This window comes from Anser cygnoides, chromosome 27, assembly GCF_040182565.1.
Source record: "Anser cygnoides isolate HZ-2024a breed goose chromosome 27, Taihu_goose_T2T_genome, whole genome shotgun sequence".
In the NCBI taxonomy this organism is placed as follows: domain Eukaryota; kingdom Metazoa; phylum Chordata; class Aves; order Anseriformes; family Anatidae; genus Anser; species Anser cygnoides.
In genome coordinates this window covers 3,354,535-3,381,626 of record NC_089899.1, presented here as the reverse complement: position 1 = coordinate 3,381,626, position 27,092 = coordinate 3,354,535, and the positions used below count along the sequence as shown (strand labels likewise).

Genomic DNA, 27,092 nt, shown 5'->3' with positions numbered 1-27,092 from the left:
GGAGTGGGGTGGGAAGGGTCGAAATCCTCGTGGCCAAGGGCAAAAAAAAACCCACTGCTCCGGGTCCTGGGGCAGGCAGGGATGCCTGCGGGGCTCTCTTGGCCTGCGGGTCCCCCCCCCGGGAGCAGCGTTTCCTGCGCGAGGAAGCGGGCTGAGGCCGGCCGGGGCTGCGGCTTCCCGCGCCGGGCGCTGACGGAGCCTCTGGCCCTGTGGCCGTGAGCGTGACAGGGGGCTGGGGGGGTCCCCGTGGGGCTGGGGGCACGGGTGGCAACGTGCTGTGGCGTGGGTGCGAGTGGTCGAGGTGGGGAGCCCGGTGCTGGTCCCCCCCCGGCAGGGTTTTGGGGTTTCTCTGGGGGACAGCCCCTGCCCAGGCGTCCCGGGAAGCGGCGGCCGTCCAAGCACCGCCGTCCGCTTCCCCAGCCCGAAACCCCGATTCCGGGCACGGGACCGCAGGGGTGGCTGCGGGCCCCCGTGGGAAACCCCGGTCACACAGGGCGCTTTCGCTCCCGCCTCCGCTCCCTCCTCCTTCCTGGCAGCAGGATCCGGCCACTGCGGCGAGAAAGCTTCCCCCGTCCCCCCGGCGTGCGGTGAGGCTGGAGGGGAAACTGAGGCACGGCCATATAGCGCGGCCTGCGGGCGGGTTCGGACCCCCAGCTGTGGGATGCTGTCCCCGGGGAGGGTGCCAGGGACACCCCAGGCCCCGTTTGTCCCCGCTGCCGCCTGCCGTGGGGTCACCGTCCTGCTGCCCCCACAGGTCCCTTCGCTGCGGCGCCCCGACATGAAGTGGCTTTGGGTGGTGGCTTTTGTGGCACCCGCCTGCGCTGCTCCCTACGCGGCAGGGGACACCGGGGACGGAGGTACGAGGGGATGGGGACGACGGGGACGGCGGCTTGGGGGCATGGGGGACGGGGGTTGGAAGTATGGGGGGATCTGCGGGGAGCGGGGACAGCGGGACTGGGCAGACTGGGAGCGGTGGGGGGGAGATGTAGGGGCACCGAGCGGGGTGGAGGCATAGAAGGGACCACGGGCAGATTTATGGGGCAGCCAGGGACAGGGATATGGGGACACGGGGGGGATTGGGGTGACAAGGGGGGACTGAGGACAGCGACTGAGGAGGGGTGCTGGGATGGAGCTGGGGGGCTCCAGACCCTTCATGCCACAGCCCCCCGACCATCCCCTGCCCCAGCTGGGGCCCGCGGGGGGTGGCAGGGGATTTTTTTGGGGGGGGGGGGAGGTGTGACAAGGGACGCAGCCCCTGCCCACTGCCATGTCCCCCAGGCCCCTGTGCCCTGCAGCACGGCGCCCTGGGCACGGAGGTGCTGCTGCGGTGCCCGGCTGCCGCGGGGAGGCCCGCCGAGTGGCGCCGGGGGGGGACAGCCCTAGGGACGTATCCTGCCCCGGGGCTGGCCCTCCCCAACGCCAGCCTGGCCCACGAGGGCCACTACAGCTGCCACCACCCCGGCACCGGTGAGACCTGGGCCAGAATCTGCCTGCGGCTGGGCCGTGAGTGACCCCAACCCCCTGGGACCCCCACTGCCGGCTGGGGACCCCCACCCCAAGGGTGGAGAGACCGGCAGCGGGGTGACCACCGGCTCCCCCCCCCCCGCCCCAGATCCCCCCGCGCTGCCCACTGTGGAGTGCTGGGCCATCAGCTACCCGCAGGCTGTCAACTGCTCCTGGCTCCTTGCCCCCGAGCCGCTGCTGGACACCGACTTCGTGGCCACCTACAGGTGAGCCCCAAGCCCCGGCTGAGACCCCCCCAAACCCGTGCCGGAGCCCCGAGGGGGGGCTACGAGGCAGGGCAAGAGCCCCTCGCCCAGCTGCCCCCTTCATCCCCCCCCCCCAGGCACGGCGTGTGGGGGGCCGCGGGGAGCAACGAGTGCGTCCGCACGGGGCCGCGGAGCTGCTCCTTCGGGGACCTGCAGATGTTCTCCCTCACCCCCTACGTGCTGAACGTGACGGCCACCAACGCGCTGGGCACCGCCTCGAGCCTCCTGCCTTTCCTGGTGGAGAACATCAGTGAGTGCTGCCGGCGCCGACCCCAAACCCTCGGCCCCCCCGCAGCCCCCTGCAGCCCCCCAAGTGCTTAACCCCGCTGCCCGAGCAGCACCGCTGGGGCCGATCCAGCCCCGGGGATTGCTTTGGTTGTGGGTCTCGGGGCTTTTCTTCTGAATTTGATGCAAAAACACCCGTGCAACAAGTTGCTGGGGCTCAGGCTACCTCTCTGGGCTGGTGGATGCATGTCCCTGACCCCAGTGGCCCCATGCTGGTCTCCTGTCCCCCCCCAGCCTGCATCTCACCCATTTGTTGTCTCCCCGCACCCTCAGTAAAGCCGGACCCTCCCGAGGACCTGCGGGTCTCACCCATCCCCGGGGAGACCAAGAAATTGCTGCTGGAGTGGAGCCCGCCGGGGTCTTGGCCCTTCCCGGAGTACTTCCCGCTCAAGTACCGCATCCGCTACGCGCGGGAGGAGGGCTCTGTCACCAAAACGGTACCTCCACAAACCGCGATAAACCGCGGCAAAGCCCAGGGACGGATCCCTGAGCGAGGCTGCGTCCCGTGCTGCCCTCCCCGGGGCCGGGACGTGGCCGCCCCTAACTCTGCTCTGCTTCCAGATCGGGCCCTACGAGCAGACGTCCTACACCCTGACGGGGGTGCGGCCCGGCACCCTGCACCACGTCCAGGTGGCTGCCAAGGACTTCACGGACTACGGGGAGTTCAGCGCCTGGAGCCTGCCGGCCTCGGGGACGCCCTGGACGGAGCCGTGAGAGGCAGAGCGGGGCCGGCGTCGGGTCCCCCCCTGCTCCTCCTCAGGGACCCCACACACCCCGTTCGCTCTCTCCCCGTGCCCCCCAGAAGCCACCAGAGCCCCCTGGCTGGCCGTGAAGAGGCAATAAACCATCTTGAGGCTCTGGCCTCGGCCCCGTGACATTCTTTGCTGGTCCTTGTGCCGACCACAGGGGGCAAACGCTGCGGGGCGCTGGCCTGGGCTGGCACCACATGGGGAAAGGGGGGCATCTGCTGGGGCCGGGGGGGCTCCAAGGAGCTCCTATGGCAGGGAATGGTCCCTATGGAGGGTCTGGATGGGTCCCCAGAGCCCGGACTGGTCCCAGTGGAGGGCCCAGACTGGTCCCCAGCCCCCCCGTAGAGCCTGAACTGGTCCCTGTGGAGGGCCTGTACTGGTCCCCAGGCCCCCAGAGCCCGGTCCCTATAGCCCAGACTGGTCTGTACAGCCCTCCAGGGCCCGTATGCCCCCCTCCAGGGCCCATATGCCCCCCCCCAGAGCTCGGAGGGCCCCCGCGGCCGCTCTCCATGGCCTGAACCGGGCCCCAGGCTGCCCCCAGGCCGCCCCCCCCGGCCCCAGCGCCCCCCCTCCGGTGCAAGCCCCCGGGCCCGGCCCGTTCCAGCCCCGGAACCCTCGTTCATGGCCGCGGGTGCCGGGGGGGACTCTTAGCGGCTGCACAGGGCCCAGGAGGTGGCGTGGGCGGGGCCCGCTGATAGGCGGCGGGGACAGCCTATAACAATCGAGATCTCGCCGCGGCAACCAATGAGCGGCGAGGAGGGGGGCGGGGCTGTAAAACCGGAAGTCGCGGGAGGCGATGGGGGGCCGAGTGCGGCAGCGCACTGGGCGCGGAGGGGGCGGCGGCGGAGCCCGGGGGGGGGTTGGGAGGCCCTGAGGTGGGTCCGGGGGGTTTGGGGAGGCCTCGGGGGGGTCCCGGGGGGGGTTTGGGGTTCCTGGGGGCCCTGGGGGTTCCTGGGGAGGGTCCCGGGGGGATTCTAGGGAATCCCGGGGGGGTTGGGGGGCCCCGGGGAGTTCCTGGGGAGGGTTCCAGGGGAATTGGGGAGGTCTTGGGGGGGTTGGGGGGGCCTCGGGGGTCTTGGGGGGCTTTGGGGGTCCCAGGGGGTTCCTGAGGAGGGTCCCGGGGGTCTCAGGGAGGTCTCAGGGGGGTTTGGAGGTCCCGGGGAAGGTCCCAGCGGGCTCAGGGAGGTCTCGGGGGCGTCTGGGGGGCTGGGGGGTTCCTGGGGGGCTCGGTCGGGGGCTGGGGGGTGCGGGGAGCGCTGGGCCGGGGTGTTTGGGGTCAGCAGGGCGAGCAGAGGGACAGACGGGTGGGCGTTCACGTTCCTGTGGTTGTGCGCAGGGCACTGCTCTGTCCCCGTACGATGGCACCCAGGGGGCTTCGTCCTAAACGTCCCCCAGCTCGAAGCCCCGCAGGACCAGCAGGACGTGGTGCTGCGTGCGGCGAGGAGGAAACAGCCGGCGACGAGAGAGGAGCGTGCACAGGGGTTGCTTATCCTCCGCTCGCTGCAGGGGATCCGCTGCTGGCGGCTGCTGGGCGGTGACGCAGCCCGGGAGGAAGGGGACGAGGGGAAGAGAGGCCCTGGGTGAGTCTGGGGTTGTTTGCAGGGTAGGCACTAAATTTCCAACGGAGAAAATAACCATTGCTCAGAATCGGGGTTGACACAGCCTGAAAATCGCTTGGACTTTTCTCGGTCTTTTTGTTCTCTGCTAATGATGCGTCGTGGACTTCTCTTTCTCTTTTTTTAGTCGCGGGACGTGCAGCGAGCGCATCTCTAAGGGGAAGAAGCTTGAGGCCCGTAAGGAGACCGTTCAGAATGAGGTGTACTCGGGACTTCCCATATTCCTCTTCTACGTCAAACGCATGCGGGGCCTGGCGCAGATCACTTTCAAGGTGAAGTGTCCTGCGGGCATTCTGGGGAGGCCACGCGGTCGGGGGGCACGGGGCCTACCCGCGCCTCGTGGGGAAAGGGCTGCCAAATCCGGCAGAGGCCGAATCAGCACGCGTGCTGCTGGGGTCTCCCCTCAGCCGCCCGTAGCAGGGCGCAGGGGCACGGCCTCGGGAGCAGGACGAGGGGCTGAGGCCGGCTGGCTGCCCTTGGGGGGGACGAAGTCGGGAGTTTTTTGCCTGCGGCTCTGGAAGTGGCCACGAGTGAACAGGGCGCGGGATAACGGGAGCAGTCACCCCACTACCATGACTTTGCTGCCTTGCTGTTCCCTTAGGTCCTGAGAACGCAGCCACGGAGCAGGGACACACTGCGGCTCCCGAGCTGAGAAGCTCTTGGGGGAAGAGGAGAAAAGGGTGCAGAAGGAGAGGGAAGAGGAAGAGCTGAACAATCCGTGAACGTGCCGAAGCCTGGCCCGCTGCTGTCCTGCTCCCTGCCCGTCTCTCTCTGTTTCGCTGTCCTGGTCCCTGTCCTCCTCTGCCCCTTTCTCTTTCCCCTTCCCCATCCCTGCTCTTCCTTTTGCTGTCTCTCTCCTCCTCCCTCTCTTTCTCTCCCTGTCCTGCTGCCTTCCCCGTGGTTTCCCGCTATACCCCTGTCCCGCCGGCTCTGCCCTTTTCCCATCTCTGCTTGTGTCCCGCTCCCTTTTCCTTATTTTTTGCTTCCTGCGGCCCGGGAGCTGACCGCTGCCCACGGGATGCACAAACGAAAGCTGCTCCGGGCCTGACCTCCGAGGTGCCCAGGGGAAGGGGCCGAGCCCTGCAGCAGCCTCCCTCCTGGGAGGGAGTTAAACGCGTGAGTTAATAAAGAGATTGCTTGATACCTTGCACTCCTGGCGGTGGTTGCAGTCCCTTCCTGTAGGGTCCAGGGGAGCAGGGTCCACGCCGGGCGCTGTCCGGCAGCCCCGTGCGCCCAAAGGGCTGCAGCTGGGGCATGAGGGAGTCCTGGAGGAGCAGTGACGGGGATGATGGGGACGGCCCCGCTGCGTGAGAGGGCTGCAGGCAGAACCCACGCTGCCAGGCGGGCAGTTCCCTACAGCAGGCTGCCCAGGGAGGCGTCCAGACAGGCCTTGAATATCTCCAGAGAAGGAGACCCCACAGCCTCCCTGAGCAGCCTGTCCCAGCGCTCCGTCACCCTCACCGGGAAGAAGTTCTTTCGTGTGTTGGTGCGGAACTGCCTGGGCTCCATTTGTGGCCGCTGCCCCTTGTCCTGTCCCCACAGAGCACTGAAAAGAGGTCGGCCGTGTCCCTCTGTCTCCCACAGCTCAGGTATTTACAGACATCGATCAGATCCCCTCTCGGCCTTCTCTTCCCAAGGCTGACCAGACCCAGGTCTCTCAGCCTCTCCTCCCAGGGGAGATGCTCCAGGCCCCGTATCATCTTTGTGGCCCTCCGCTGGCTTCTTCCCAGGAGCTCCCTGTCCTTTCTGTCCAGCACTGGGCCCACAGCTCCAGGTGAGGCCTGACCCGGGCAGGACCGAGGTCCCCCCCTCCCTCCCCCGCCCTTCCCCAACGCCCACCCCACCGACGGACCATTTCTCCCCCGGAACCTTTGTGTCCGGACCGCCGCGCCGGGCAGATCCTTTAGGCGGTTGCACGCGAGGCTTCGGCTCGCTGACGGGCAGCGGAACCAGCCAATGGCAGGCGCGGAGCTCTGAGGCGGAGCCCTTTGAGCCAATGAGCGGCGGGAGGGGGCGGGCGCTGTTTCCAGGAAGCGGCGGTCGGCGCGGCGGCGGCTGCCGGTGGGCGGGGGGAGCCGGGGGCGCAGCGCAGCCATGTCGGAGCGGAAAGTCTTGAACGTGAGGAGGGGGCGGGATGGGGGGGGGGGGCCGGGGGGGGGCCGGGGGGGGGCCGGGGGGGGGCCCCAGGTTCTCCGGGGTGGCCCCGGTCGCTAGGGGGCTCCTCGGGCTGGGGGGGGGGGGGGGGGGGAACGGGGCTCCCAAGGGTGGGGGGCGCCCCGTGCTGGGGGGGGGTAGGGGCTGGGGGGGGGCTTAGGGACTGAGGAGGGGCCTTAGGGGGGGCTTGGGGGCCTCAAGGGGGGTTTAGGGGCCGGGGGGGGCATAGGGGTTGGGGGGGGGGGTCTTAGGGGGGGCTTAGGGGGGGGGGGGGGTTAAGGGCTCGGGGGGGCCTTAGGGGGGATTTAGGGACTGAGGGGGGGGCCTTAGGGGGGTTTAGGAGCCATGGGGAGGCTGAGGGGGAGGCCTCAGGGGGGTTTAGGGGCTATGGGGGGACTATGAGGGGGCTTAGGGGAGGAGGGAGCCTTAGGGGGGGCTTAGGGGATGGGGGGTGGCCTTAGGGGGGCTTAGGGGCTGGACGGGGGGGGGGCTGAGGGGGGCTGAGGGGGGGGGGGGGCTTAGAGGAGGGCTTAGGGGCTGAGTAGGGGGTCTGGGGGCTGACGGGGGGCAAGAGGGGGCAGGGAGTTAAGGGCAGAGCTGGGGGTTAGGGGCTGAGGGAGGGTCTTGTGGGGGGGGCTTGGGGGCTGAGGGGGGGTTTAGGGACCGAGGTGGGGGCTTGGGGGCTTCCTCGTGGGGTCACTAGCTGGTCCCCGGTGTGTGTGTGGGGGGAGTCGCAGGCAGGGTGAGGTGGGGGTCCTGGCTGCGCCTGGGGGGGCCGCTTAGGGCAGGAGGCCCCCAAATCCCCCAAGGGTTGGGGGTGCGGAGGGCGAGGGCTCGGAATCAGACAGACGGACAGACAGACAGACAGACAGACCCAGCTGTGCCTGACCAGCTGCAGCCCGCCCGCCCCCCTCTGTGCCCCGTGGGGCGCCCGTGCCCGGCCCGTGCCCACCTCCGCTCTGTCCCCGCAGAAATACTACCCGCCCGACTTCGACCCCGCTAAGATCCCGAAGCTCAAGCTCCCGAAGGACCGGCAGTATGTGGTGCGCCTCATGGCTCCCTTCAACATGCGGTGAGAGCGGCTGGGCCCCAGGAGGAACCGGGGGGCGAAGGGGGGAGGCGGCACGGGAAGCCTTTAACTCACTGCAGGGGAGCTGCTGCCGGCGGACCAGAATAAAAGGGGTGTGGGAGGGAGAGGGAAGAGATGCTGGGGGGGATCCGGGGCTTGGACTGAATTTCCAGAGCAGAAAACTTGCTCAGGATCCGGGCTGGCGTGGCCTGACAGGCGCTTGGGCTTTCCTTGGTCTTTTTCTTCTCTTCTAACGACGCGTTACGGGCTTCTCTTGCTCTTTTTTTTTTTTTTAGTTGCAAGACGTGCGGTGAATACATCTACAAGGGGAAGAAGTTTAACGCCCGTAAGGAGACCGTTCAGAACGAGGTGTACCTGGGGCTCCCCATATTCCGCTTCTACATCAAGTGCACGCGGTGCCTGGCGGAGATCACTTTCAAGGTGAAGTGTCCTGCGGGCGTTCTGGGGAGGCCACGCGGTCGGGGGGCTCGGGGCCTGGGGAAAGGGCTGCCAAATCCAGCAGAGGCCGAATCAGCACGCGTGCTGCTGGTCTCTCCCCTCCTCGTGTCAGTCGGTGGCTGTGCAGCGCCTCAGCCGCCCGTAGCAGGGCGCAGGGGCACGGCCTCGGGAGCAGGACGAGGGGCTGAGGCCGGTTGGCTGCCCCTGGGGGGCACGAAGTCGGGGAGCGTTTGCCTGCGGCTCTGGAAGTGGCCGTGGAATTGTCCCGGTGTAATGATTCTGCTGCCTTGCTTCTTCCTTAGACAGACCCCGAGAACACCGACTACACCATGGAGCACGGCGCCACGCGGAACTTCCAGGCGGAGAAGCTCTTGGAGGAAGAGGAGAAGAGGTTGCAGAAGGAGAGGGAAGAGGAAGAGCTGAACAATCCCATGAAGGTGCTGCCCCGTGCCCTTCCCTGCGGAGAGCGCGCCTCTCCTGCCCTGTCTAGCTCTGCCCTGCAGCCCAGGTGGCTTTTAGCAGCCGCTGCCTTGGTTCTGCGGGCTCCTGAGGTGCTGCTGCCCCCTAGAGCAGCCCTTGGGGCTGGCGTGGCCAGGCTGGAGCCACCTCTGCTCTCGGGAGGTTTTCTCCCGTGCTGGAACTCGTGGCAGGCTGTGACCTGCCCCATTTTTTCATGCTGTGCCTAAGGCTCAGAAATGAAGATGAGCTTCTTGGTCCTCGTACCGGGTGGGGAGGCCGTGCTTGCCCTTCCCGGTACCTCGTCTAAGCCCGGCTTCCTCCCGGCCCCCCAGGTCCTGGAGAACCGAACCAAGGACTCCAAGCTGGAGATGGAGGTCCTGGAGAACCTGCAGGAGCTGAAGGAGCTCAACCAGCGCCAGGCCAACGTTGACTTCGAGGCCATGCTGCGGCAGTACAAGGAGTACGAGGAGGAGCAGAAACGCAGGGAGCAAGAGGAGGATGAGCAGGAGATGAAGTGAGTGGGCTGGAGGCGTTGCCCCGTGTGTGCAGTTACACCCCGATGGCCCTGGAACGAGGGGTTTGTGGGAGCCGTGGGCGGGGGACGTATTCCAGAGCGGGCTGCGAGGAGACGGGAGCTGATTTGGCTTGGGAAGGTGCTTGGGGAGGGGAGGGAGCCGCGTGTGCTGGGGGTAGTGGGGCTTTGGCACCGGTGGCGGATCTGGTGGGGGGTCAGGGCTGCTGCCAGGACCTCGCCCCCCTCTGAGGACGGTCCTCGTGTGGGGGGAGAGCCCCTGTGCCTGGCTCAGGCTGCCTCTCGCGGAGCTCTCAACCCTCGGGCACCGCTTTAACGAGACTTCTTCGAAATAAATAAAGAAATAAAACACCTACGGGAGGCAGCTCCTGCTGCGGCAGGGCGGCGGGGTCGCTGCTGGGTTCCAGCTCCCCTCGCAGCTCGGGCGCTGCCGCAGCTGCTGGTGGCGGAGCAGAGCCAGCGGCGGCCCCCTGAGCGCCCGCTCTCGGCGCAGGGCCATGCTGGAGGAGGTGCAGAACCGGCGCCTGCTGGTCGACTCAGACTCCGACGAAGAAGCTGCGAAGCCATCCGCAAAGCCCGTGGCAAAAACGAAACCTACGGACATCCTGCAGGAGGTGAGCAGGAGGCAGAGCCTCTTCCACCTGCCGTGCCTCCTCCCCCTGCCCCGAGCTGCTGGCCCGGGGCTCTGCAGTTCTCTTCCTGGCCCTGCTCTGCGCAGACAGCGGAGCCCTGTGGCGGTTTTACTCAGGGGCAGACCCAGCACAAGCCCCGATGTCCGTCACGCGCGAGCAGCTCAGAAAGCGTGTGTCCCTGTGCACTGGGCTGAACGGAGGCAGGGATCAGAGGGGATTTCGGCCTGCCTGCTGACAAAGGGGATGCCCTCAGCTGGGGGGGGGGGGCCGCCCCCGTCCTTGCTCAGGACGTGGCTCCCCTTCCCTTTCAGCCCTAAAAGGACAGGCTCCCCCGTGCCTCGAGCCCACCTCAGCCACGATTCCAGGACCCCGAAGGTTAGCGGGAGCGAAACAACGGCCGGGGACAGCCTCCCCTTTGCCTCTCTGCTCTCCGTGTCGGAGACGTGCGGGACAAAAGGGCTTTTCCAGTGCTCGGCTTGCAGGGGAGGGATTATCCCCGCAGACAGGCCCCCCTGCGCCGCTGCTCCCTGCTGTCGATCCGTGCCCGCGGGGACCTCTGCCCGTTTGGGCGAATCAAAGCTGCCGCGCCTCTGAGCCTGCTGGGGTTAATCCGAGCCGTGTGCCCTGGCCCAGCGCTAATCCGCGGGCCTGGGGGAGTCGGATTCAGCGCCCGGACCACCTGCAGGCACGCAGCGCCCGGCTGGCGGAGGTCGCGCAGCCCCGCGGCACGCATCTGGCCCCTCGGCCAGCCTGGGGATGCGCGAGGCTGGTTTAACAGCCACGGGCAGCAGGGTGCTCGTGTCTGAGGGCTGTACTACAGCTGTCCAGGTCTGGGTCGGCTGTTCTTGTTTGTCCTGCTTGTGCCAGCTGCTCTGCGGGGAGGATCACAGCATTGTAGGGGTCGGCAGGGCCCTGCAGAGCGCACCGGGTCCAACCCCCTGCCAAAGCAGTTCCCTAGAGCAGGCTGCCCAGGGAGGCGTCCGGACGGGCCTTGAATATCTCCAGAGAAGGAGACCCCACAGCCTCCCTGGGCAGCCTGTCCCAGCGCTCCGTCACCCTCACCGGGAAGAAGTTCTTTCGCGTGTTGGTGCGGAACTGCCTGGGCTCCATTTTGTGGCCGCTGCCCCTTGTCCTGTCCCCACAGAGCACTGAAAAGAGGTCGGCCGTGTCCCTCTGCCTCCCACAGCTCAGGTATTTACAGACATCGATCAGATCCCCTCTCGGCCTTCTCTTCCCAAGGCTGACCAGACCCAGGTCTCTCGGCCTCTCCTCGCAGGGGAGATGCTCCAGGCCCCGTATCATCTTTGTGGCCCTCCGCTGGCCTCTTCCCAGGAGCTCCCTGGCTTTTTTGTGCCGGGGAGCCCAGAACTGCACACACCACTCCAATGCCCCCCTCGGCTGCTCCAAGCAGCTCTCCTCACGTCTCTTGCTCTTTGTGCTGCTGGTTTTAGTGTTACTCCTCCTTTTCCCTCCACTCCCCGACCAGAGCCCTAACGCCCCGGCTTCGCCCTGCAGGACCCCCAGCCCCAGAGTAAGAAGCTGAAGACCGAGAGCTGGGAGCGCAGCGTGGGCAAACTGAACAGCAAGTCCCAGCTGGCCGGGCTGGTCACAGTGAGGAAGCAGAAGCCCAGTGCCAGCCTGGCAAACAGGACAGAGAACCACAGCACCACGGCCAGCGCTGGTAACTGCACGTGGGGGGGTCGGGGGCTGGCTCCTCGGAGCTGAGCGACCGAGGGGGGGGTTGTGGCAGCACCGAGTGATTGTTTTAGCTCTGCTGTCTAAACCAACTCTGCTGTCTTTGGAGCCTGAACGCTCCCAGGTCAAGTCTTTGTTGGGAGACAGATGGGACTGCGATGGGGTAAGGACAGGGGGGGTTGCCCCTGCTTCCAGGGGATGTTTCTGGTACCCGATGCGCTCGGGGAGGAGAGATTCCTTCCTGGCAGCGAGCCGGGACCTTGGAGGCAGACGGGCAGGGTCAGCAGCTTCCAAACGGCGCCGCGGTGCTCAGATAGGGCGCTGGAAACCATCACAACAGCGAGATAGGGACACGGCAGCGAGAAGGTCGCTTCGGTTTGGGGCCTGATTACAAAGCCTCCCGAAGTTTGGGAATTCGGAGCCGTTAAAGAAGCGCTGAGAACAGTCGGGCTCGTGGTTCGCCGCCCCAGGAGCCAAGTAGAGTTGGGGAGGAGCGGGTGAGGTGATCGGTTCTGGGCTGCTTGTTGCTACCCTTTGGGCTGAGCAAGCCCCTGCGCCCTCAGGGGGTTTCTGGGGCCCGTATTTGCCCCTTTTTCATTCGCTTTCTCCAGTCTGTGGCTGCTGGCCGGGTGGAGGGGCTGCCGCCTCCCGAGGACCCGGCTCCGAGCTGCCGCGGGCTCTGTGCCCGTGACGCTGCCTCGCGCTGGCAGCTCGTGCGGTCAGAGCCAGGGGCCGGCTCCTCTCCTCCCTCCCAGTGCCTGAAGCCCCCCCAGGGGCACGGCGGGCGCTCGGGCAGCCCAGCACCCCCATCTCCCGGCACCACTTGGGAGCTGGCAGAGGGGGGGCTCCGTGGACCCCGAGCCGACCTCGCTGCTTCCTCCAGCTCCCGCGGGGCAGAGGCAGGAGCCCGGCTGACGGAGCAGGGGGGGCTCCTCGTCCGCCCGATTTAACCTTGGCCTCATTCGATGTTCAGGCCGGGGGCCAAGGCACTGCTTGGGCTCCTGCTCCTGCCTGCGGCTGGGGCGGCGAGGCAGCCTCGTGTTTCCGCACGGCCGGGCTGTGCCGAGCCGGCGGGCTGTACCCGATGCCTCCTGCTCTCCTCTCCCTTCGCCTTCCAGGCTCGTTTCCCCCAGCGACGGGCACCACGTCCACGTCGTCCTCCCTTGGCTTGTTGGGGGCGTATTCGGACAGCGAGGACAGCGCCGGTGACTGACGAAGCGGAGCCAGGCCGGGGAGCGGGGCAGTGCGGGCTGCTGCCCCCCCAGCACCCCGCGCAGAGCTGGCACCGCGACCCCGGGGCCCCGGGGGGTTTCCAGCCTGCCTGGGGTCCCGCGTCTTCGCTTCCCCAGGGCACCAGGGCCGGGGGAGTTTCTCCGTCCTGCTGGCACCCCCTGTCCTCAGCCCCCCCCCCTCCGGCTGCTCCGGTGCCCAGCTCTGCGCCCTGCCACTGCCACGGAGGGGCCCCGGGGCCTCCCTCCTGCCCCCCGGCCCTGCAGGGGGAGGCGGGGGCTCAGCACCCTCCTTTGTGGCCCCCCCCCAACCTCCCCCGTCTCAAGCAGTGAGTTTCTCCTGCCCCCCCCTCCCACAACGGGGGGGCTCGGATCCTTCCATGGGGGGGTGGCTGTGGTCCCCCCGCTGTCTTGCCGTGGAGGAGGTGCCTCTCGCGGGCTCTGCTCACGGCCGGGTAATAAATGGGATGTGTCAGAGCCGCTCGTTCCTTCATCTTCACCGGGGGGGGGCAGCTTTATCCACAAGGCGCGCGTGTGTTCGGGTCCCCGCGTCTGTCCCGGGGGCTGCCGTGTGAAAAGGGGGGACCCTGAGCCGTGTCTGCCCCCCCCCCCAGGAGCTGGGCTGGGGCTGTTCTTCCTCTTGTCCTAACCCCGGTGTTAATTTCCTCCTTGTCAAGGCCCCCACCTCTAATTGATGAGCTGCTCTTCGCTAATTAACCGCCTCTTAGAGCCTCGCAAATGGTCTCTGGTGTGGGCTGCTGGGGGGGGGGGGGGCTTTGTGGGGTGGTTTTGGGATCTGGGGCTTTGTGGGGTGGTTCTGGGAGCCGGGGAGAAGAGGCAGCCCCCCCACCCCCCCCACCCCGGTGCCGGGGCTGATTAGCATTCCGCGCACACGCGCGGTAATTAGCCTGCTCAAATATTAATGCCGGATTTGGGGCTCCAGCCCCGGGCTCTGTTCGATGGGGTCTGGCAGCGGGGGCTCTGGGGGACCACCGAAGCCCCCCCCCAGCACCCCCCCCATCCCAGCTCCTGTGCGTGCCCCCCCAGCGCCCCGCCATGCTTCCAGGAAGGGAAACCTTTGTTCTGGGAAGGGCCGAGGTGGGGGGGGGGGGGCAGCCTGGGGGGGGCCCTGACCCTTTATTCCCACCCCATACAGGCCTTGAGCCCCCCCCCCCCCCCCAAATCCCCAGGGGCACGGGGGGAGGCGCGGCCTCCTGCCCCTGCTGATGAAGCTGGAGGGCTGCGGGTGGCCTTGTGGCACGGGGGGGGGGCTCCTGTCTCCCCCCCCAAGCTGCTATGGGGGGGGGGGGGGGTCCTGTCCCCCCCCCCCCAAGGCCAAGGCAGCCCCGCAGATGCCGGTGCTGCCCCACAGACCCTTCCTGGAGCTGGGGGGGGGGGCACAAGGCGGGGGTCCCCTGGGGTTCAGGTGCCCCCACCCCCACCCCTGTGCCCCCCGACCCCATCCCTGTGCCCCCAACCCACGAACAGCGGCGGGGGGGGCCGGGGGGGGGCTCCCGCTGCCTGCCGGGGGGGTCCCTGTTAACCTCCCCCTTACCCCCAGGTCGCACGGGGGGGGGGCGTCCTGCGACCACCTCCCCCGCGGGGGTCTCGGTGTCCCCCCCGTTCCCCGTGCCCCCCCCTCGGGTCATACCCCCTTCCCCTCCCCTCTTAACCCCCCCCTCCCGGTGCCGCTGCCCCCCCTGGTGCCGGTGCCCCCCCCGGTGCTGGTTCCCCCCTCGGTGCTGGTTCCCCCTTGGTTCCGGTTCGCCCCCCCGGTCCCCTTTCCCCCCCGGTGCCCGTTCCCCCCCCCGGTTCCATTCCCCCCCCCCCGGTGCCGCTGCCCCCCCGCTGCCCGTTGCCCCCCCGGTACCGGTTCCCCTCCCCGGTTCCAGTTCCCCCACCCGGTGCCGGTTCCCCCCCGGTGCCGGTGTCCCCCCCCCCCTACCGGCGAGGCGGGGGCGGGGGGGGGGGGGGCCGGGGGCTCCGGTCCTCGCCGAGCGCGGCGGCGACACAAAGCGGCTCCCGGCGGCGGCGGCGGCGGCTGCGGGGGGGCCCCGGTGCCGCTCCCGGTGCCGGTCCCGTTATGGCCAAGTGGCTCCGGGAGTACCTTGGCCGGGGGGCCCGGCGCTCCCCCCCCCGGCCGCCCCAACCCGATTACAGCGGTACCGGCACCGGGACCCCCCCCGCGGCTCCCCCCGGTGCCGCCGCTTCCCCCCGGCACCGCTTGGTGCGGGTGGGGGGCGCGGGGCCGGGGGGGGGCCGCCGCCGACCGGAGCAGGTAGGAACCGGGGGACCGGGGGGGGGGGGAACCGGGGAGGGAGGCCGAGGGACCGGGGGGGGGCACCGGGGAGGATGCTTTTTTTTTGGGGGGGGAGCCGGGGGGACCGGGGACGAGGGACCGGGGAGTGGGGAAGGGGGCCCGGGGGGGCAGGGTGGGGGTGAGGGGCTGGGGGGGCAGTGGGGTGCCGGGGGGGGGGCTGCAGAGCTGGGGCTGGGGGGGCTGGGGGGGACCCGAGGGCAACGGGGGGGGACCGGGGGGCTGGGGGGGCTGGGGGAGGAGCGGGGGACTGGGGACAGTGGGGGGAACTGGGGGGGGGGACTGGGGTTACTGGGAGAGGAAAGTGGGCAGGGGGCTGGGGGGGGGGGAGGTATCGGGGGGGGGGGAAGGGGAGAGGGCACAAAGGAACCGGGCGGGAAGGACCCGGGAAGGGGCCGGGGGCACCCGCAGCAGGGAATGGGGGGGCCCTGCGGGGTCCCGAGGAGGGGACCCCCAGGGCTGGGGACCTGTGGGGGGTCCCGGGGGGGTCCCGTGGGGGGGGGGGGGGGGGGTCCCGTCCCACCCAGGCCCCCCCCGTGCAGTGCCCCAACGAGAGCGAGTACTCGGAGCCCTTCGAGGGGGAGCAGGACGTGGTGCCCGAGGGGGGCACCGAGGACCCCGGGGAGGCTGCAGGTGGGTGACGCTGGGTGCCCGTGTCCCTGCACCCCCCCCCACCCCCCCCCTTTACTCACCCATCCCCTTGGGGGTGGGGGGGGGCTGACACCCAAGGGTGCCCCCCATGTGCGTCCGGGCCCCGCTGTGTCTCCCAGCCCTGCCCGTCCCCAGGGTGCCCGCAGCAGGGCGAGGAGGGCAAGCGGCCGAGAGCCCGGCGGGGGCCCCAGCTCTACGACACCCCCTACGAGGGGTGGGAGAAGGCGGCCGAGGGCGCGGGGGGGGGCGCAGCCCGGGACAGCCGCCTGCCCCGCGACGACGAGCGCCCAGCCGATGAGTACGACCAGCCCTGGGAGTGGAAGAAGGACCACATCTCGCGGGCGTTCGCAGGTGCCGCCACCCCCGCGGCCCCCAGCACCCTCCTGCCCCGGCCCCCCCCGTACCCGCGGGTGCCGCCTGTGGGTCCCCCGGCCCCACGTCCCCCAGCCCCTCTGGGTACCCCCCCCCCCCCTCGGCATCCTCCAGCGCTCCTGCGTAGCACCCTTGGGACCCTGCTAAATACGGGTGCCGCCGCGGCATCCCTTGGCACCCACGGGAATTGCCCCACACCACTGCTGTCCCCAGCAACCCCAGGGGTCCCCTGGCCCCGCTGCGCCCCAACACCGATGGGTTCCCCCCAGGGGGGTGCAATGGGACATCGTGGCAAGGCAGAGCCAAGGGGGGGGGACACCCTCGGGGGTGGACACCCGCTGACATCCCTTCGTGCTCCGGCACTGGGGGGGGTGGCCCGGCTGCTGGTGTCCCCATGGATCGGGTGGGGGTGCCGGGCCCCCGCGGTGGGTGACGGCCCCCTTTGTCCCTGCAGTGCAGTTTGAGAGCCCCGAGCGCTCCCCCAGCCTGTCCCGGCAGCCGCCGCGGCCCCCCCGGCCCCCCCCAGGCAGCAGACCGGGCTGCCCGCCCAGCCCGGGGCACGTGGACACCTCGCTGCCGCTGGAGAAGCAGACGTGAGTTGGGGGGGGTGGGGGGACACACGCAGACCCCCCACCCCGAGGGGGTCCCCTCCTCTGTGGGGTGGCACCAACGTCCCGGTTGGAGGCACCGAGTGAGGGTGCCCCACAGATGGGCCCCTGCGGCGTGGGGGGGGTCCCCATGGCACAGAAGGGTGCCCTGGGTGGAGAGGGTGTCCCCATGGCATGGACGTGTCCCCGTGGCACGGGTGGGTCCCCGTGGCAGGGACAGGACAGAGGGATACAGACGGGTCCTGGGGTCACGGGTGCTGCGTTTTGGGGTGCGGGGGGGGGGGTGCCACACGCCGAGGTGCCACGTGCTGGCCGCCGGGGTGACCCGCGGCTCCGTGCAGGTGGTACCACGGCCCCATCGGGCGGGCGGGTGCGGAGACGCTGCTGGCGCTGTGCCGCGAGGGCAGCTTCTTGGTGCGGGACTGCGAGACCAGCCCCGAGGACTACTCGCTCTCGCTCAGGTGAGTGCGGGGCCGGAACGCCCCCGGGGAGAACCCGAGCGCCTTGGGGGGGTTGTTTCGGGACGGGGCTGTGCGCGTGGTGCGGTTTTCGTGCTTGCATCCCTGCGCTTGGCGTGTGCATGCGCGTTACGCCGAGGTTACGCCGAGGCCGTGCCCCGCGTGCCTCAGTTTCCCCCCACGCCCCCACAGGAGCAGCCACGGCTTCGTGCACGTGAAGCTCACGAGGACGCGGGAGCGACACTTCGTGCTGGGGCGCGCGGGGGCCGCCTTCCCCTCGGTGCCCGAGGCCGTGAGGCACTACACAGCGCGGGCGCTGCCCATCCGCGGCGCCCGCCACCTCTCCCTGCTCTACCCGGTGGCCGCGCAGCCCCTGTGAGCCCCGCGGCTCCCGCAGCCGAGCCGTTGTTCCCATTAAAGGCCGACGTGCGCCCGAGCTGCTGCCGGCCGTGTGCTCCGTGGCACGTAGGCACGAGACGCGCCGGGGGCTACGGTGTGGGGGGCGCGGGGTGACACCCCCACGGGGGACGAGACGGGCTCCTGGCACCCTTCCCGTCCCGGGAAAGGGCTGCCCAGGGTCCCCCAGGAGGGCTGCCCGGGGTCCCCGGCTGCAGAAGTGCCCTCTGCAAGGGGGGAGCTGCCGGCGGTGCCCCCCCCAACCCCGGCGGGGCCGTGCCAGGAATGGAGCGAGCGCTTCCGGAGCGGTGGCTGCGGCCGCCGCGTGCCTGCGTGCCGACGGCGAACTGAAACGAGGCCGCGGGACCGCAGAGCAGCTTCCCTGAAATGGGGAGGGGGGGGCCAGGGGGCTGCAGAGCCTGCTGGCCTCGCGCTGTGCCCCCTCTCCAAGCCCCAGCCACGTGCGTCCCCTGCCCCGTGTGGCCTGAGCCCACCCGTGCTGGGGAGGCCGCGCCGGGGGCACCCTGAATTTGGCACCGGTTGCGCCCCCCCCCCAGGGGTGGGTGCCGCAGGTGCTGCACAGAAGACAGGAAGCGGGGTTGCAGGGTGCTGCACAACAGCTTTTTTGGGGGCTTTTCCTGTGTAAAGCAGCCCCAGGCGCCTCCACTCCCCGGCCAGCGCAGACAACCGGGGCCCCTGGGGCAGGGCGTGGGGCGTTTGGGGGTCCTCTCCGGGGGGGGGGGGGCACCCTCAGGGCCAGTGGGGTGCCCCCACCCCTGGTACGCGCTGCTCTTTGTCACCTTCCGGGGCGGGGGGCAATCACTTCTTGGGGGTCCGCGCCGAGCGGGGCAGCACGTTCAGGTAGATGGCTGTGTCTGAGGGGCGGCGGGCATTGGGGGAGCAGGGCCAGGCACCGCCAGCCCTGGCCCCCAAAACACGGCCCACCGGGGGCTGGCACAGCCAGGGGGCCTCCTGAGGACACCCAGGGGGTCCCTTGGGTGCCCCCGGTCCCCGGAGGTGCATGGGGTGAGCCCCGATGGAGCAGCCCGGGTTCAGCAGGGGAAGGGGAGCGGGGCAGGCAGGGACAGGGGTGTCCGAGAACGGGGCAAATGCCCTGGGGGAGATGGGTGCGGGGTATTTGGGCACGGGACGAGGGGGGCACAGGGGATTTGGGCACAGGGGCATTTGGGAACGGGTGGGGACGGAGACAGGGATAGGTGGGCACCGGGTGTTTGGGCACGGGGTCGGATGGAGCAGGCGGGCGTGGGGGTATTTGGGGACAGGGTGGGTGGGCAGGGGGTTACCTGTTCTCCTGTGCCAGTGCCGGTAGCCGAGGACGGCCAGCCCGAGGAGCAGGAAGGCGCCCCCCAGGGCCCCCACCAGCCCCCACGCCAGCCCTGCAAGCACACGGCAGCTGGGCCACCACCGCAGCACCGCTGGTGCTGGGCCGGGGGGGGGCCAGCGGGGACGCACTTACCTGCCCCATGTCCTGCGTCAGCTGCTGCCGGCGGGGGGGAAAGCAGAATCAGGGCTGTGCCAGCCCCACTGTGCGCTGTCCCTGTCCCCGTCCCCGTCCTGTCCCCGTCCCTCCTGCACCGTGGCCGCACCGGACTGGGCAATTCCCCTGCCTGTGACCCAGAGAGCTGCTAACACTCGGGGACAGGCCACCTCCCAGGGACCCCCCAGTAACCCTCCACCACAGCACTACATCCCAGGGACCCCCACTAACCCCCCCCCACCACACCACGACCCAGATCCCCCAGTAAAGCCCCTGGGGATGCCCCATCCCAGCCACCCCATTAAAAACCACTGGGGCTGCCCAGGAAGGGCACAGAGCAAGGGGTGCCCCGTGCCGCGCGGCGGGGTGGCAGCACCCCCCCGTCCCCATGTGTTCCCCCCCCCCCCCCCCCCCGGGGGTACCTGCGCTGACTGTGAGCACGGTGCCGTTGCCGGTGGCGGTGGCGTAGCGGGGGATCTCGAGGGTGACCCGGCAGACGTAGCACCCCGCGTCGCCCGGCCGTGCCCGCAGGATGCTGAGGGTGGCGGAGGGGGGCTGCCAGGCGAGGCGCAGGCGGGGGCTGCAGGGGGCCGGGGTGGCGGCGGGGCCCATGCGGGCGCTGCAGAGCACCCCGTGCCCCGCGGCCTTCAGCCACTCGACGCGGAGCAGCTGCAGAGGCTCCGCCGCCACCACCCAGCACCCCAGGGCCACCCCTTCGCCCGCCGTCACCTGCACCTCCGACGGGTCCTGGATCACCCACAGGGCGCCCACTGCGGGGAACGGCGCTCGGGTCACGGCGCGGTGGCCCCGGGGACGGGGAGCAGGGGGGTCTGGCTGCTCCCGGGGTGTCCCCCCCCCCGGTGCCACCATGTCCGGATGGGGACGCTGAGGCACGGCGGGGCACGGGGCCCCAGCGTCCTGCTTGTGGCCGGTGACCACACGCCACTCTGTATGTGCCTGTCCTCTTGCCGCTGTCCCCTTCCTGTCCCCACCAGCTCTAGCTGACCATGTTCTGCCCCCCCCCCACCTGTCCCCCCACCTTGTCCCCTAGCCACAGCCGTGTCACCCACCCCTGTCCCCCCTCCCCAGCGCGTCCCCACGTCTGTGCCCCAAACCCACCCGGCTCCCCCTCAGGAAAGATGTCCCTAGTGGCACCCCCTGTCCCCCTCTGCCCCCTTCTGCCCCCCCCGTCCCCCTTCTGTCCCCCCCTGTCCCCAGGTGTCACCCAGGGGCCAGGCCGAGCCCCACAGCCCCTCAGTGCCCCCCACCCCAAGCCACCAAGCCATAGGGACCCAGACGCCGTCCCCTCTGTCCCTGTCCCCCCCCCCCCCACCGTGTCCCCACCACTCACCACCGAGGAGGGGGACGAGGACCCCAAGCCCCCACATCCCCGTGCTGGTGCCGGGCCGCCCCTGGGGCTCTGAGGGGCTCTGAGGGGCTGCCCCTGTCCCCACGGGGTCCCTGTCACCGCCGCGCGGCTGTCCCCGAGGTGTCCCGGCCTGCCATCGCCCCGCCGTGACGCCACGGCTTCCTGTCACCGCGACGGGGACGGGGATGGGGACGCCGACAGGAACCAGGCCCGGGGGCAGCACCTGGCACCTGGGGACCGGGGTGACCCCCCCCCCGGACCCACGTTTGGGGACGTGCCACCCGGGACCCCTGTTTTAACCCCCCCCTCGGTGGGGGGGGCACATCGTGACCCAGAGCAGGTGGCTGTGGGGGCCATGTGGGGTCACTGGGAGAAGTGGGAGGGCAGGGGGGGGTCCCGTACTGGGAGAACGCCCCCACCCCAACACGTGCTGCTCTCCTGTGGTGTGTCCCCCCCCCCAAAGCCTGGGGGACGCCCCCCCCGTCCCCCCTCACCCCTGGCACCCACGTCCTGAGTTCCTGAGCCCCCTCCTGGGGGTCCCCCTGCCCTGGGGGTGCTGGGGGTGCCCAGACCCTGGGGTGGGGGGGGTCTCATGGCCACCCCAACGCCCCCCCCTTGCCCCAAGGCAGTCGGGGTGCTGGCTTGGGATGGCTTTGGGGGGGCTGCCCTCCCCCAGGGGACCAGGGGGGTCCCCATTTTCCCTGGGGGGGGGGTCTCAGCGGGTTCTAAGACCCTTAGGACACCCAGGGGATGTCAGCGGGCCCTGCTGGGGGGGCTCAGGACCCCCCCCCTTGCCCTGTGGGAGCCGTGGGGGGGGGGGGGTCTCAGCATTTTGGGGGGGTCTCAGCACCCCTCCCAGCACAGAGGGAACCCCCGGGGGTCTCCGAGCCCGGGACCCTGCCGGACCCCCCCCGCCTGGGGGCTTGGAGGCGCCAAGGGGGGGTCGAGGAGGCTGCGGGGGGGGGGGGTCGTTACCGCGGTGCCCCCCCCCCCCAAACCCGGGGACCGCCCCCCCCAGGACTACATTTCCCGGCACGCCCCGCGGCCCCCCCAGGACTACATTTCCCGGCACGCCCCGCGGCCCCCCCCAGGACTACGGCTCCCGTCGTGCCCCGCGGGCGGGGCCGGGCCGGGGGCGCCGCTCCCCCTTTGTTGGCGGCGGCGGGGCCGAGCGGCGGGGCCGGCCCGGGATGGGCGACCAGGTGCGGGGGGGCACCGGGACCGGGACCGGGGGGGGCAGAGGGGAGGGGGGGAGGGGGGAAGAGGAGAAGAAGGGATGGGGGGAGGAGGGGCGGTGGGACGGAGGACGAGCGGATGGAGGGATGGGGAAGGAAGGAGGGAGGAAGAGGAGAAGGGGGGATGGAGGAAGGAGAGGTGGAGGAAGAGGGGGGGTGGTGGGATGGAGGAAGAGCGGTGGAGGGATGGAGGGAGGAAGGGTGGAGGAAGAGGGGATAGAAGGAGGAGGGAGGGGATAGGGGGATGGGGGAAGATGGGAAGGAGGGCTGGGGGAAGGAGGGATGGAGGAAGAGGAGAAGGAGGGATGGAGGAAGGAGAGATGGAGGGAGGAGGGCTGGAGGGAAGGGCTGGAGGAAGAGGGGCAGGAGGAAGGAGGGGAGGAGGGAATAAAGGTCTGGAGGAAGGAGGGACCGGTGTGGAGGAACAGAAACCGGAGAGAGGAGGCAGGGAGGAAGGAGCGGGACGAAAGGGTTAAGGGCAGGGAGCGGAGAGATGGAGGACGGAGGGAGAGGGAGGGAAGGAGGGAGGGAGGGAGGACGCAGCCAGCCGGGGCTGCCGGGGGCTGCCCCCTCCCGGGCAGCGCTGGGCTGTGCCTGGGGGGGTCCTGGTGCCCCCCCCCGAGCCCCTCCAGCTGGGTGCTCACACACGGTGCTCACACACACCCCATGCTCACGCACACGGTGCTCACACACACCCCATGCTCACGCACACGGTGCTCACACGCGCGCCGTGCTCGCTCTCGCCAAGTCATCGCGCAGCTCCGCCATGCCCACAAGGCCACCCGCAGGGCCACCCGTACGGGGGGGGGACACCAACGAGGGGGGGGGGCCGGGCACTGACGGCGCTGGCGCCTGGGCAGGAGGCGCTGCGGAAGATCATCACCACGCTGGCCGTGAAGAATGAGGAGATCCAGAACTTCATCTACTCCCTCAAGCAGATGCTGCAGAATGTGGAGGTACCGACAGCGCTCCCCCTGCCCCCGCGCTCCCCGGGGACCCTGCGCCCGCCTCGGCGGGGGTCCTGTCTGGTGGGGTGGGGGTGCTCCCGGTCACCTCCGTCACCCGCTGACACCCGGCGCTGCCCCCAGGACAACTCGGCGCGGGTGCAGGAGGACCTGGAGGGGGAGTTCCAGTCGCTGTACGCGCTGCTGGACGAGCTGAAGGACGGCATGCTGACCAAGATCAAGCAGGACCGCGCCAGCCGCACCTACGAGCTGCAGGTGAGCCCCCGTCCCCCCCCCCCACCCCGCACCCGCCGAGCGGGGCCGCCGTCACCCCGCTGCCACTCTGTCCCCCTTCAGGCGCAGCTGGCGGCTTGCGCCAAGGCGCTGGAGAGCTCGGAGGAGCTGCTGGAGACGGCCAACCAGACCCTGGAGACAGCCAACAACCACGACTTCACCCAGGTGAGCCCCACAGCACCCGCGGGCGCCGGGCTCTGTCCCCACCCGGCTGCCCCGGGGACAGGGGCCGTCCCGTCCCCCCCCCCGCCTGCCAGCTGCCGCCTCCCCGTGCCTGCGCTTGGGGGCACGCTCCTCTCTTTCTGCGCTGGGCACTTTGATAACGCTGGGCTGGCTTCGCCCGCTGCGGGGTTAGGTTAGGGCCAGGCACCCGGCGGGGACCGGGGCGCTGGGTCCCCTGCGTCCCTTGGGTCCCCTGCGTCCCCCGCCTGCCCAGAGCCGCGGGTGCTGCTTGGTGCCTCCTTTCTGCTGAGCCAGAGGGGCGTAGGAGCGCCGTGGCAGGACGTGGGGATGCCGTGCCGTGGGGTGCCGTGCGGGGCCGCGGGGACGCCGTGCGGTGGTGCCAGCAGGGACTCGCGCACAGCCGCGCCTCGCCGGCTCCTGGCGCTGCTGTTTCATCCTGCTCTTCTTTTTTCCTCCTCTTTTCCTCTGCGCTCTCAAGGCTGCCAAACAGATCAAGGATAGGTACGGAACCCCCCGCGGCCCCGCACCGACCCCACTAACCCATAACATTGGTGTCACCCCCACCGCCTCGCCCCAGGGGGTGGTCCCGGGGCCACCCCCCACCCGCCCCTCTCCCCGCAGATGCGCAGGGTAGGGGAGGCCGCTCGGGGCTGGGGTTTTGTCCCGCTCCTGGCCCTGCTGACACCCGTGTCCCCATGTCCCCGTGCAGCGTGACGATGGCCCCCGCCTTCCGCCTCTCGCTCAAGGCCAAGGTGAGCGACAACATGAGCCATCTGATGGTGGATTTTGCCCAGGAGCGCCGCCTGCTCCAGGCCCTCGCCTTCCTGCCAGGTATCGCCCGCCGGCGGCGGGTGCAGGGCCACGAGGGAGGTGCTGGGGCTGCGGGGACACAGGGCATGGCGGCCAGCCAGCCAGCTTGGGTTTTTTTTTTCCTCCCAGCGCACGGCCGGGATGAAGCGAGGGCAGTGCCAGGGTGTACGGGGCACCGAGGGCTGTGCCAGGCTGGCAGGGGGACAGAGCGAGCGCAGGGATGGTGGAGCAGGGTTTATTTAGGGGGCTTCGGGGTGCCAGGGGGTGGGGGAAGAGGTTGGGGAGCCCGGGGTGTCCCAGCCAGCGAGGCGAGAAAGAGCTAAGGAGGGAAGGCTTGGGGAGGGAGCTCCGGATGCCGCACCTCTGGGTGCTGTTTGGGGGCTTGGGGTGCATCGCTCGGGGTCTCTGGGGGGCTCCGAGGGTGCTGTGCCCCAGGGCAGTGTGTGTGCACGCCTGGGGTCCTTGGGGTGCCGTTCCCATAGGATCTCTGTAGGTGCTGTGCCTGGGAACCCCCAGACGCAGCGCTTACAGGTCTCGGGGTGCTTTCCCAGGGACCCGGTGGGTGCCAGCCCCCCCATACGTGCCCTGCTGGGGGGCTCTGGGGTGCCCTGGCCGGGTGCCCCGCGGGCGCGGTGCCGGTGGCGCCGGGGACAGCCTGGCTGGCAGCGGGGCTGCACTGGGGGGAACTGGCACGGCTGCTCCCGTGGGCAGTGCCCAGCACCCCCGAAATCGACCTGGCGGAGTCGCTGGTGGCCGACAACTGCGTGACGCTGGCCTGGAGGATGCCCGACGAGGACAGCAAGATCGACCACTACGTGCTGGAGTACCGCAGGACCAACTTCGAGGGGCCGCCCCGCGCCAAGGAGGACCAGCCCTGGATGGTGGTCGAGGGCATCAAGGGCACCGAGTACACCCTGTCCGGTGAGGGCACGGGGCCAAATCCAGCCCCAAAGGTGTCTTAGGGTGGGTGCTGGGGGTGGCAGGCGCCTGGGGCTGTCCCGGAGGTTTGGGTGGCGGTGCCGAGGACGGGGTCGCGGCGTCGCCCGCTGCCGTGCCCCGTTTGTAAGCCCGCCGTGCCCGCAGGGCTGAAGTTTGACATGAAGTACATGAATTTCCGCGTGCGGGCGTGTAACAAGGCCGTGGCGGGCGAGTTCTCGGAGCCGGTCACTTTGGAGACGAGAGGTGGGTGCCGGGCGGCGGCAACGAGCGCGGGGGTGCCCTCGCTCCTCCGTGCCCCCCCCAGCGCTGCCTCTGCCCCGTTGTGCCGGGCTCTGCGGCCCCCTGGGTACAGGCGGGAGGGCTCTTGGGGGGCACGCTGACGGTGGCCGTCCCCAGCATTCATGTTCCGGCTGGACGCCAGCACGTGCCACCAGAACCTGCGGGTGGAGGAGCTCAGCGTGGAGTGGGACGCCACGGGCGGCAAGGTGCAGGACGTCAAGGCGCGCGAGAAGGACGGCAAGGGCAGGACGGCCTCGCCCGCCAACTCGCCCGCCAGGTAACGCCAGCCCCCACGTCACCCCCCCGCAGCCCCCCCACCTCCCCGAGCAACACCAACCCTCTCCTTGCCGCCACCCGTCTGTCCTAGGGTCGTGCAGTCCCCCAAGAGGATGTCCTCGGGGCGTGGGGGCAGAGACCGCTTCACCGCCGAGTCCTACACGGTGCTGGGTGAGCTGGCGGCACCCCGAGCGCGGTGCTGGGCGCGAGAGGGTGGGCCCGTGGGGGCGACGGAGGTGGGCACGGGGCACCCCGGGGTGCAGGAGGGGACACCCCGGGGTGCAGGAGGGGACACCCCATGTACGTGGCAGCCCCTACCCGTGGGCAGAGCCGTGCCAGCGCCCCGTGCCCGCAGGCGACACGCTGATCGACGGGGACGACCACTACTGGGAGGTGCGGTACGACCGCGACAGCAAGGCCTTCGGCGTGGGGGTGGCATACCGCAGCCTCGGCAAGTTTGACCAGCTGGGAAAAACCTCGGCCTCGTGGTGCCTCCACCTCAACAACTGGCTGCAGGTCAGCTTCAGCGCCAAGCACGCCAACAAGGCCAAGGTGCTGGACGTGCCCGTGCCCGACTGCATCGGCGTCTACTGCAACTTCCACGAAGGTGGGCGCGGGACCCACGGGGACCTGACGGGAAGGGGAGATGGGGGTGTCTGGAGGGCTGGGTCCAGTTCTGGGCTCCCCGGCACAAAAAAGCCAGGGAGCTCCTGGGAAGAGGCCAGCGGAGGGCCACAAAGATGATACGGGGCCTGGAGCATCTCCCCTGGGAGGAGAGGCCGAGAGACCTGGGTCTGGTCAGCCTTGGGAAGAGAAGGCCGAGAGGGGATCTGATCGATGTCTGTAAATACCTGAGCTGTGGGAGACAGAGGGACACGGCCGACCTCTTTTCAGTGCTCTGTGGGGACAGGACAAGGGGCAGCGGCCACAAAATGGAGCCCAGGCAGTTCCGCACCAACACGCGAAAGAACTTCTTCCCGGTGAGGGTGACGGAGCGCTGGGACAGGCTGCCCAGGGAGGCTGTGGGGTCTCCTTCTCTGGAGATATTCAAGGCCCGTCTGGACGCCTCCCTGGGCAGCCTGCTCTAGGGAACTGCTTTGGCAGGGGGTTGGACCCGGTGCGCTCTGCAGGGCCCTGCCGACCCCTACAGCTCTGTGCTGGGGGCTGCGCACCCCGCGCCGTGCCACCCCCAGGCCCCATCCTGCACACAGGCCATGGGGCAGACCCTGCAGGTCCTGTCCCCACACCTACCTCACCCCCGTGTTCCCGCAGGGTTCCTGTCCTTCTACAACGCCAGGACCAAACAGCTGCTGCACACCTTCAAGGCCAGGTTCACGCAGCCGGTGCTGCCCGCCTTCATGGTAAGGGGCTGGGGGGGCACGGGGGGGGGGTGCAGGCAGCCCCCCGAGGTCCTGGTCGTGCCCACCCGTGCCCCCCCCCCCGTGCCCGCAGGTCTGGTGCGGCAGCTTCCACGTCACCTCGGGGCTGCAGGTGCCCAGCGCCGTGAAATGCCTCCAGAAACGCAACAGCACGGCCAGCAGCTCCACCGCCAGCCTGCCCTAACGCGGCGCCCCCCCAGGCAGAGCACCGAATGTACCCTGACCCCCCCCCCCCAATACCCCAAGCCCCCCCCCCCCCCCCCCCCCACGCGCTCCAGGCGCTGCTGGGGCCGTGCCAGCCCCCCGCCCCCCCCCCCCAGGGGACGCCAGGCTGGGTGGGGGGCAGTGGCACCCGCGGCTGCCAGGACCCCCCCCGCCGCTGCGTGCCCCCCCCCCCGAAACACGGCACCTGGGCTGGGCTCGTCACCCTCCCCCC

General features: G+C 70.2%; 5 protein-coding genes and 1 long non-coding RNA gene across 12 annotated transcripts; 5 read left to right on the top strand and 1 right to left on the bottom strand.

Moving 5' to 3' along the window:
• Nucleotides 1-172: 172 nt before the first annotated feature.
• EBI3 (Epstein-Barr virus induced 3) lies at nt 173-2,929 on the top strand. Its single transcript, XM_048077797.2, has 7 exons — nt 173-215; nt 755-857; nt 1,279-1,503; nt 1,613-1,730; nt 1,847-2,019; nt 2,328-2,491; nt 2,616-2,929. The coding sequence occupies exons 2-7, from the start codon at nt 779-781 to the stop codon at nt 2,766-2,768; spliced, it is 912 nt and encodes a 303-aa protein (XP_047933754.2). The 5' UTR covers nt 173-215; nt 755-778; the 3' UTR covers nt 2,769-2,929.
• Nucleotides 2,930-3,550: 621 nt separating this feature from the next.
• Nucleotides 3,551-5,569, top strand: LOC136787011 (uncharacterized). Its single transcript, XR_010826703.1, has 4 exons — nt 3,551-3,678; nt 4,140-4,383; nt 4,547-4,691; nt 5,021-5,569. It is a non-coding gene; the product is annotated as an uncharacterized lncRNA (long non-coding RNA).
• Nucleotides 5,570-6,403: 834 nt separating this feature from the next.
• Nucleotides 6,404-13,125, top strand: YJU2 (YJU2 splicing factor homolog). Its single transcript, XM_066983865.1, has 8 exons — nt 6,404-6,537; nt 7,545-7,645; nt 7,939-8,083; nt 8,404-8,538; nt 8,893-9,074; nt 9,586-9,706; nt 11,240-11,405; nt 12,538-13,125. The coding sequence occupies exons 1-8, from the start codon at nt 6,514-6,516 to the stop codon at nt 12,630-12,632; spliced, it is 969 nt and encodes a 322-aa protein (XP_066839966.1). The 5' UTR covers nt 6,404-6,513; the 3' UTR covers nt 12,633-13,125.
• Nucleotides 13,126-14,624: 1,499 nt separating this feature from the next.
• Nucleotides 14,625-17,490, top strand: SHD (Src homology 2 domain containing transforming protein D). The gene is made up of 6 exons (XM_066983856.1): nt 14,625-14,926; nt 15,508-15,598; nt 15,752-15,967; nt 16,443-16,581; nt 16,938-17,057; nt 17,247-17,490. The coding sequence occupies exons 1-6, from the start codon at nt 14,732-14,734 to the stop codon at nt 17,431-17,433; spliced, it is 948 nt and encodes a 315-aa protein (XP_066839957.1). The 5' UTR covers nt 14,625-14,731; the 3' UTR covers nt 17,434-17,490.
• A 542-nt stretch (nt 17,491-18,032) lies between these two features.
• Nucleotides 18,033-22,349, bottom strand: LOC125184503 (uncharacterized). Of its 7 annotated transcripts, XM_066983863.1 has the most exons (6): nt 20,300-21,281; nt 19,678-19,718; nt 19,371-19,503; nt 18,928-18,951; nt 18,755-18,847; nt 18,034-18,325 (listed from the first exon to the last, which is right to left on the bottom strand). In XM_066983863.1, the coding sequence occupies exons 1-6, from the start codon at nt 20,334-20,336 to the stop codon at nt 18,270-18,272; spliced, it is 384 nt and encodes a 127-aa protein (XP_066839964.1). In that variant the 5' UTR covers nt 20,337-21,281; the 3' UTR covers nt 18,034-18,269. The 7 variants fall into 7 exon arrangements, 6 of the variants coding, with proteins under 6 accessions (XP_066839962.1, XP_066839964.1, XP_066839959.1 ...); XM_066983861.1 differs by lacking the exon at nt 20,300-21,281 and having other exon boundaries at nt 18,033-18,325; nt 19,678-20,087; XM_066983860.1 differs by lacking the exon at nt 20,300-21,281 and adding an exon at nt 22,274-22,349 and having other exon boundaries at nt 18,035-18,325; nt 19,371-19,718.
• On the top strand, nt 21,389-26,862 carry FSD1 (fibronectin type III and SPRY domain containing 1). The gene is made up of 13 exons (XM_066983855.1): nt 21,389-21,519; nt 22,413-22,508; nt 22,641-22,772; nt 22,854-22,955; nt 23,452-23,474; nt 23,683-23,804; nt 24,495-24,704; nt 24,867-24,965; nt 25,119-25,278; nt 25,369-25,448; nt 25,633-25,884; nt 26,550-26,638; nt 26,730-26,862. Exons 1-13 carry the CDS (start codon nt 21,508-21,510, stop codon nt 26,838-26,840), a joined length of 1,488 nt encoding a protein of 495 aa, XP_066839956.1. The 5' UTR covers nt 21,389-21,507; the 3' UTR covers nt 26,841-26,862.
• Nucleotides 26,863-27,092: the final 230 nt, after the last annotated feature.

Coding starts and splice junctions, on each gene's coding strand:
- SHD (XM_066983856.1), top strand. CDS start 14,732: ATGGCCAAGTGGCTCCGGGAGTACCTTGGCCGGGGGGCCCGGCGCTCC. Junction 16,582..16,937: donor CTGCCGCTGGAGAAGCAGAC/GTGAGTTGGGGG, acceptor GGCTCCGTGCAG/GTGGTACCACGGCCCCATCG. Junction 17,058..17,246: donor GACTACTCGCTCTCGCTCAG/GTGAGTGCGGGG, acceptor ACGCCCCCACAG/GAGCAGCCACGGCTTCGTGC.
- EBI3 (XM_048077797.2), top strand. CDS start 779: ATGAAGTGGCTTTGGGTGGTGGCTTTTGTGGCACCCGCCTGCGCTGCT. Junction 858..1,278: donor AGGGGACACCGGGGACGGAG/GTACGAGGGGAT, acceptor CATGTCCCCCAG/GCCCCTGTGCCCTGCAGCAC. Junction 2,492..2,615: donor AGGGCTCTGTCACCAAAACG/GTACCTCCACAA, acceptor CTCTGCTTCCAG/ATCGGGCCCTACGAGCAGAC.
- LOC125184503 (XM_066983857.1), bottom strand. CDS start 19,818: ATGGTGGCACCGGGGGGGGGGACACCCCGGGAGCAGCCAGACCCCCCT. Junction 18,952..19,370: donor CGTGCTCACAGTCAGCGCAG/GTACCCCCGGGG, acceptor CCCCGCCGGCAG/CAGCTGACGCAGGACATGGG. Junction 18,848..18,927: donor TGACGCAGGACATGGGGCAG/GTAAGTGCGTCC, acceptor GTGTGCTTGCAG/GGCTGGCGTGGGGGCTGGTG.
- FSD1 (XM_066983855.1), top strand. Junction 23,805..24,494: donor GGCCCTCGCCTTCCTGCCAG/GTATCGCCCGCC, acceptor TCCCGTGGGCAG/TGCCCAGCACCCCCGAAATC. Junction 26,639..26,729: donor CGGTGCTGCCCGCCTTCATG/GTAAGGGGCTGG, acceptor CCGTGCCCGCAG/GTCTGGTGCGGCAGCTTCCA.
- YJU2 (XM_066983865.1), top strand. CDS start 6,514: ATGTCGGAGCGGAAAGTCTTGAAC. Junction 8,539..8,892: donor AGCTGAACAATCCCATGAAG/GTGCTGCCCCGT, acceptor CCGGCCCCCCAG/GTCCTGGAGAACCGAACCAA. Junction 9,075..9,585: donor GAGGATGAGCAGGAGATGAA/GTGAGTGGGCTG, acceptor CTCTCGGCGCAG/GGCCATGCTGGAGGAGGTGC.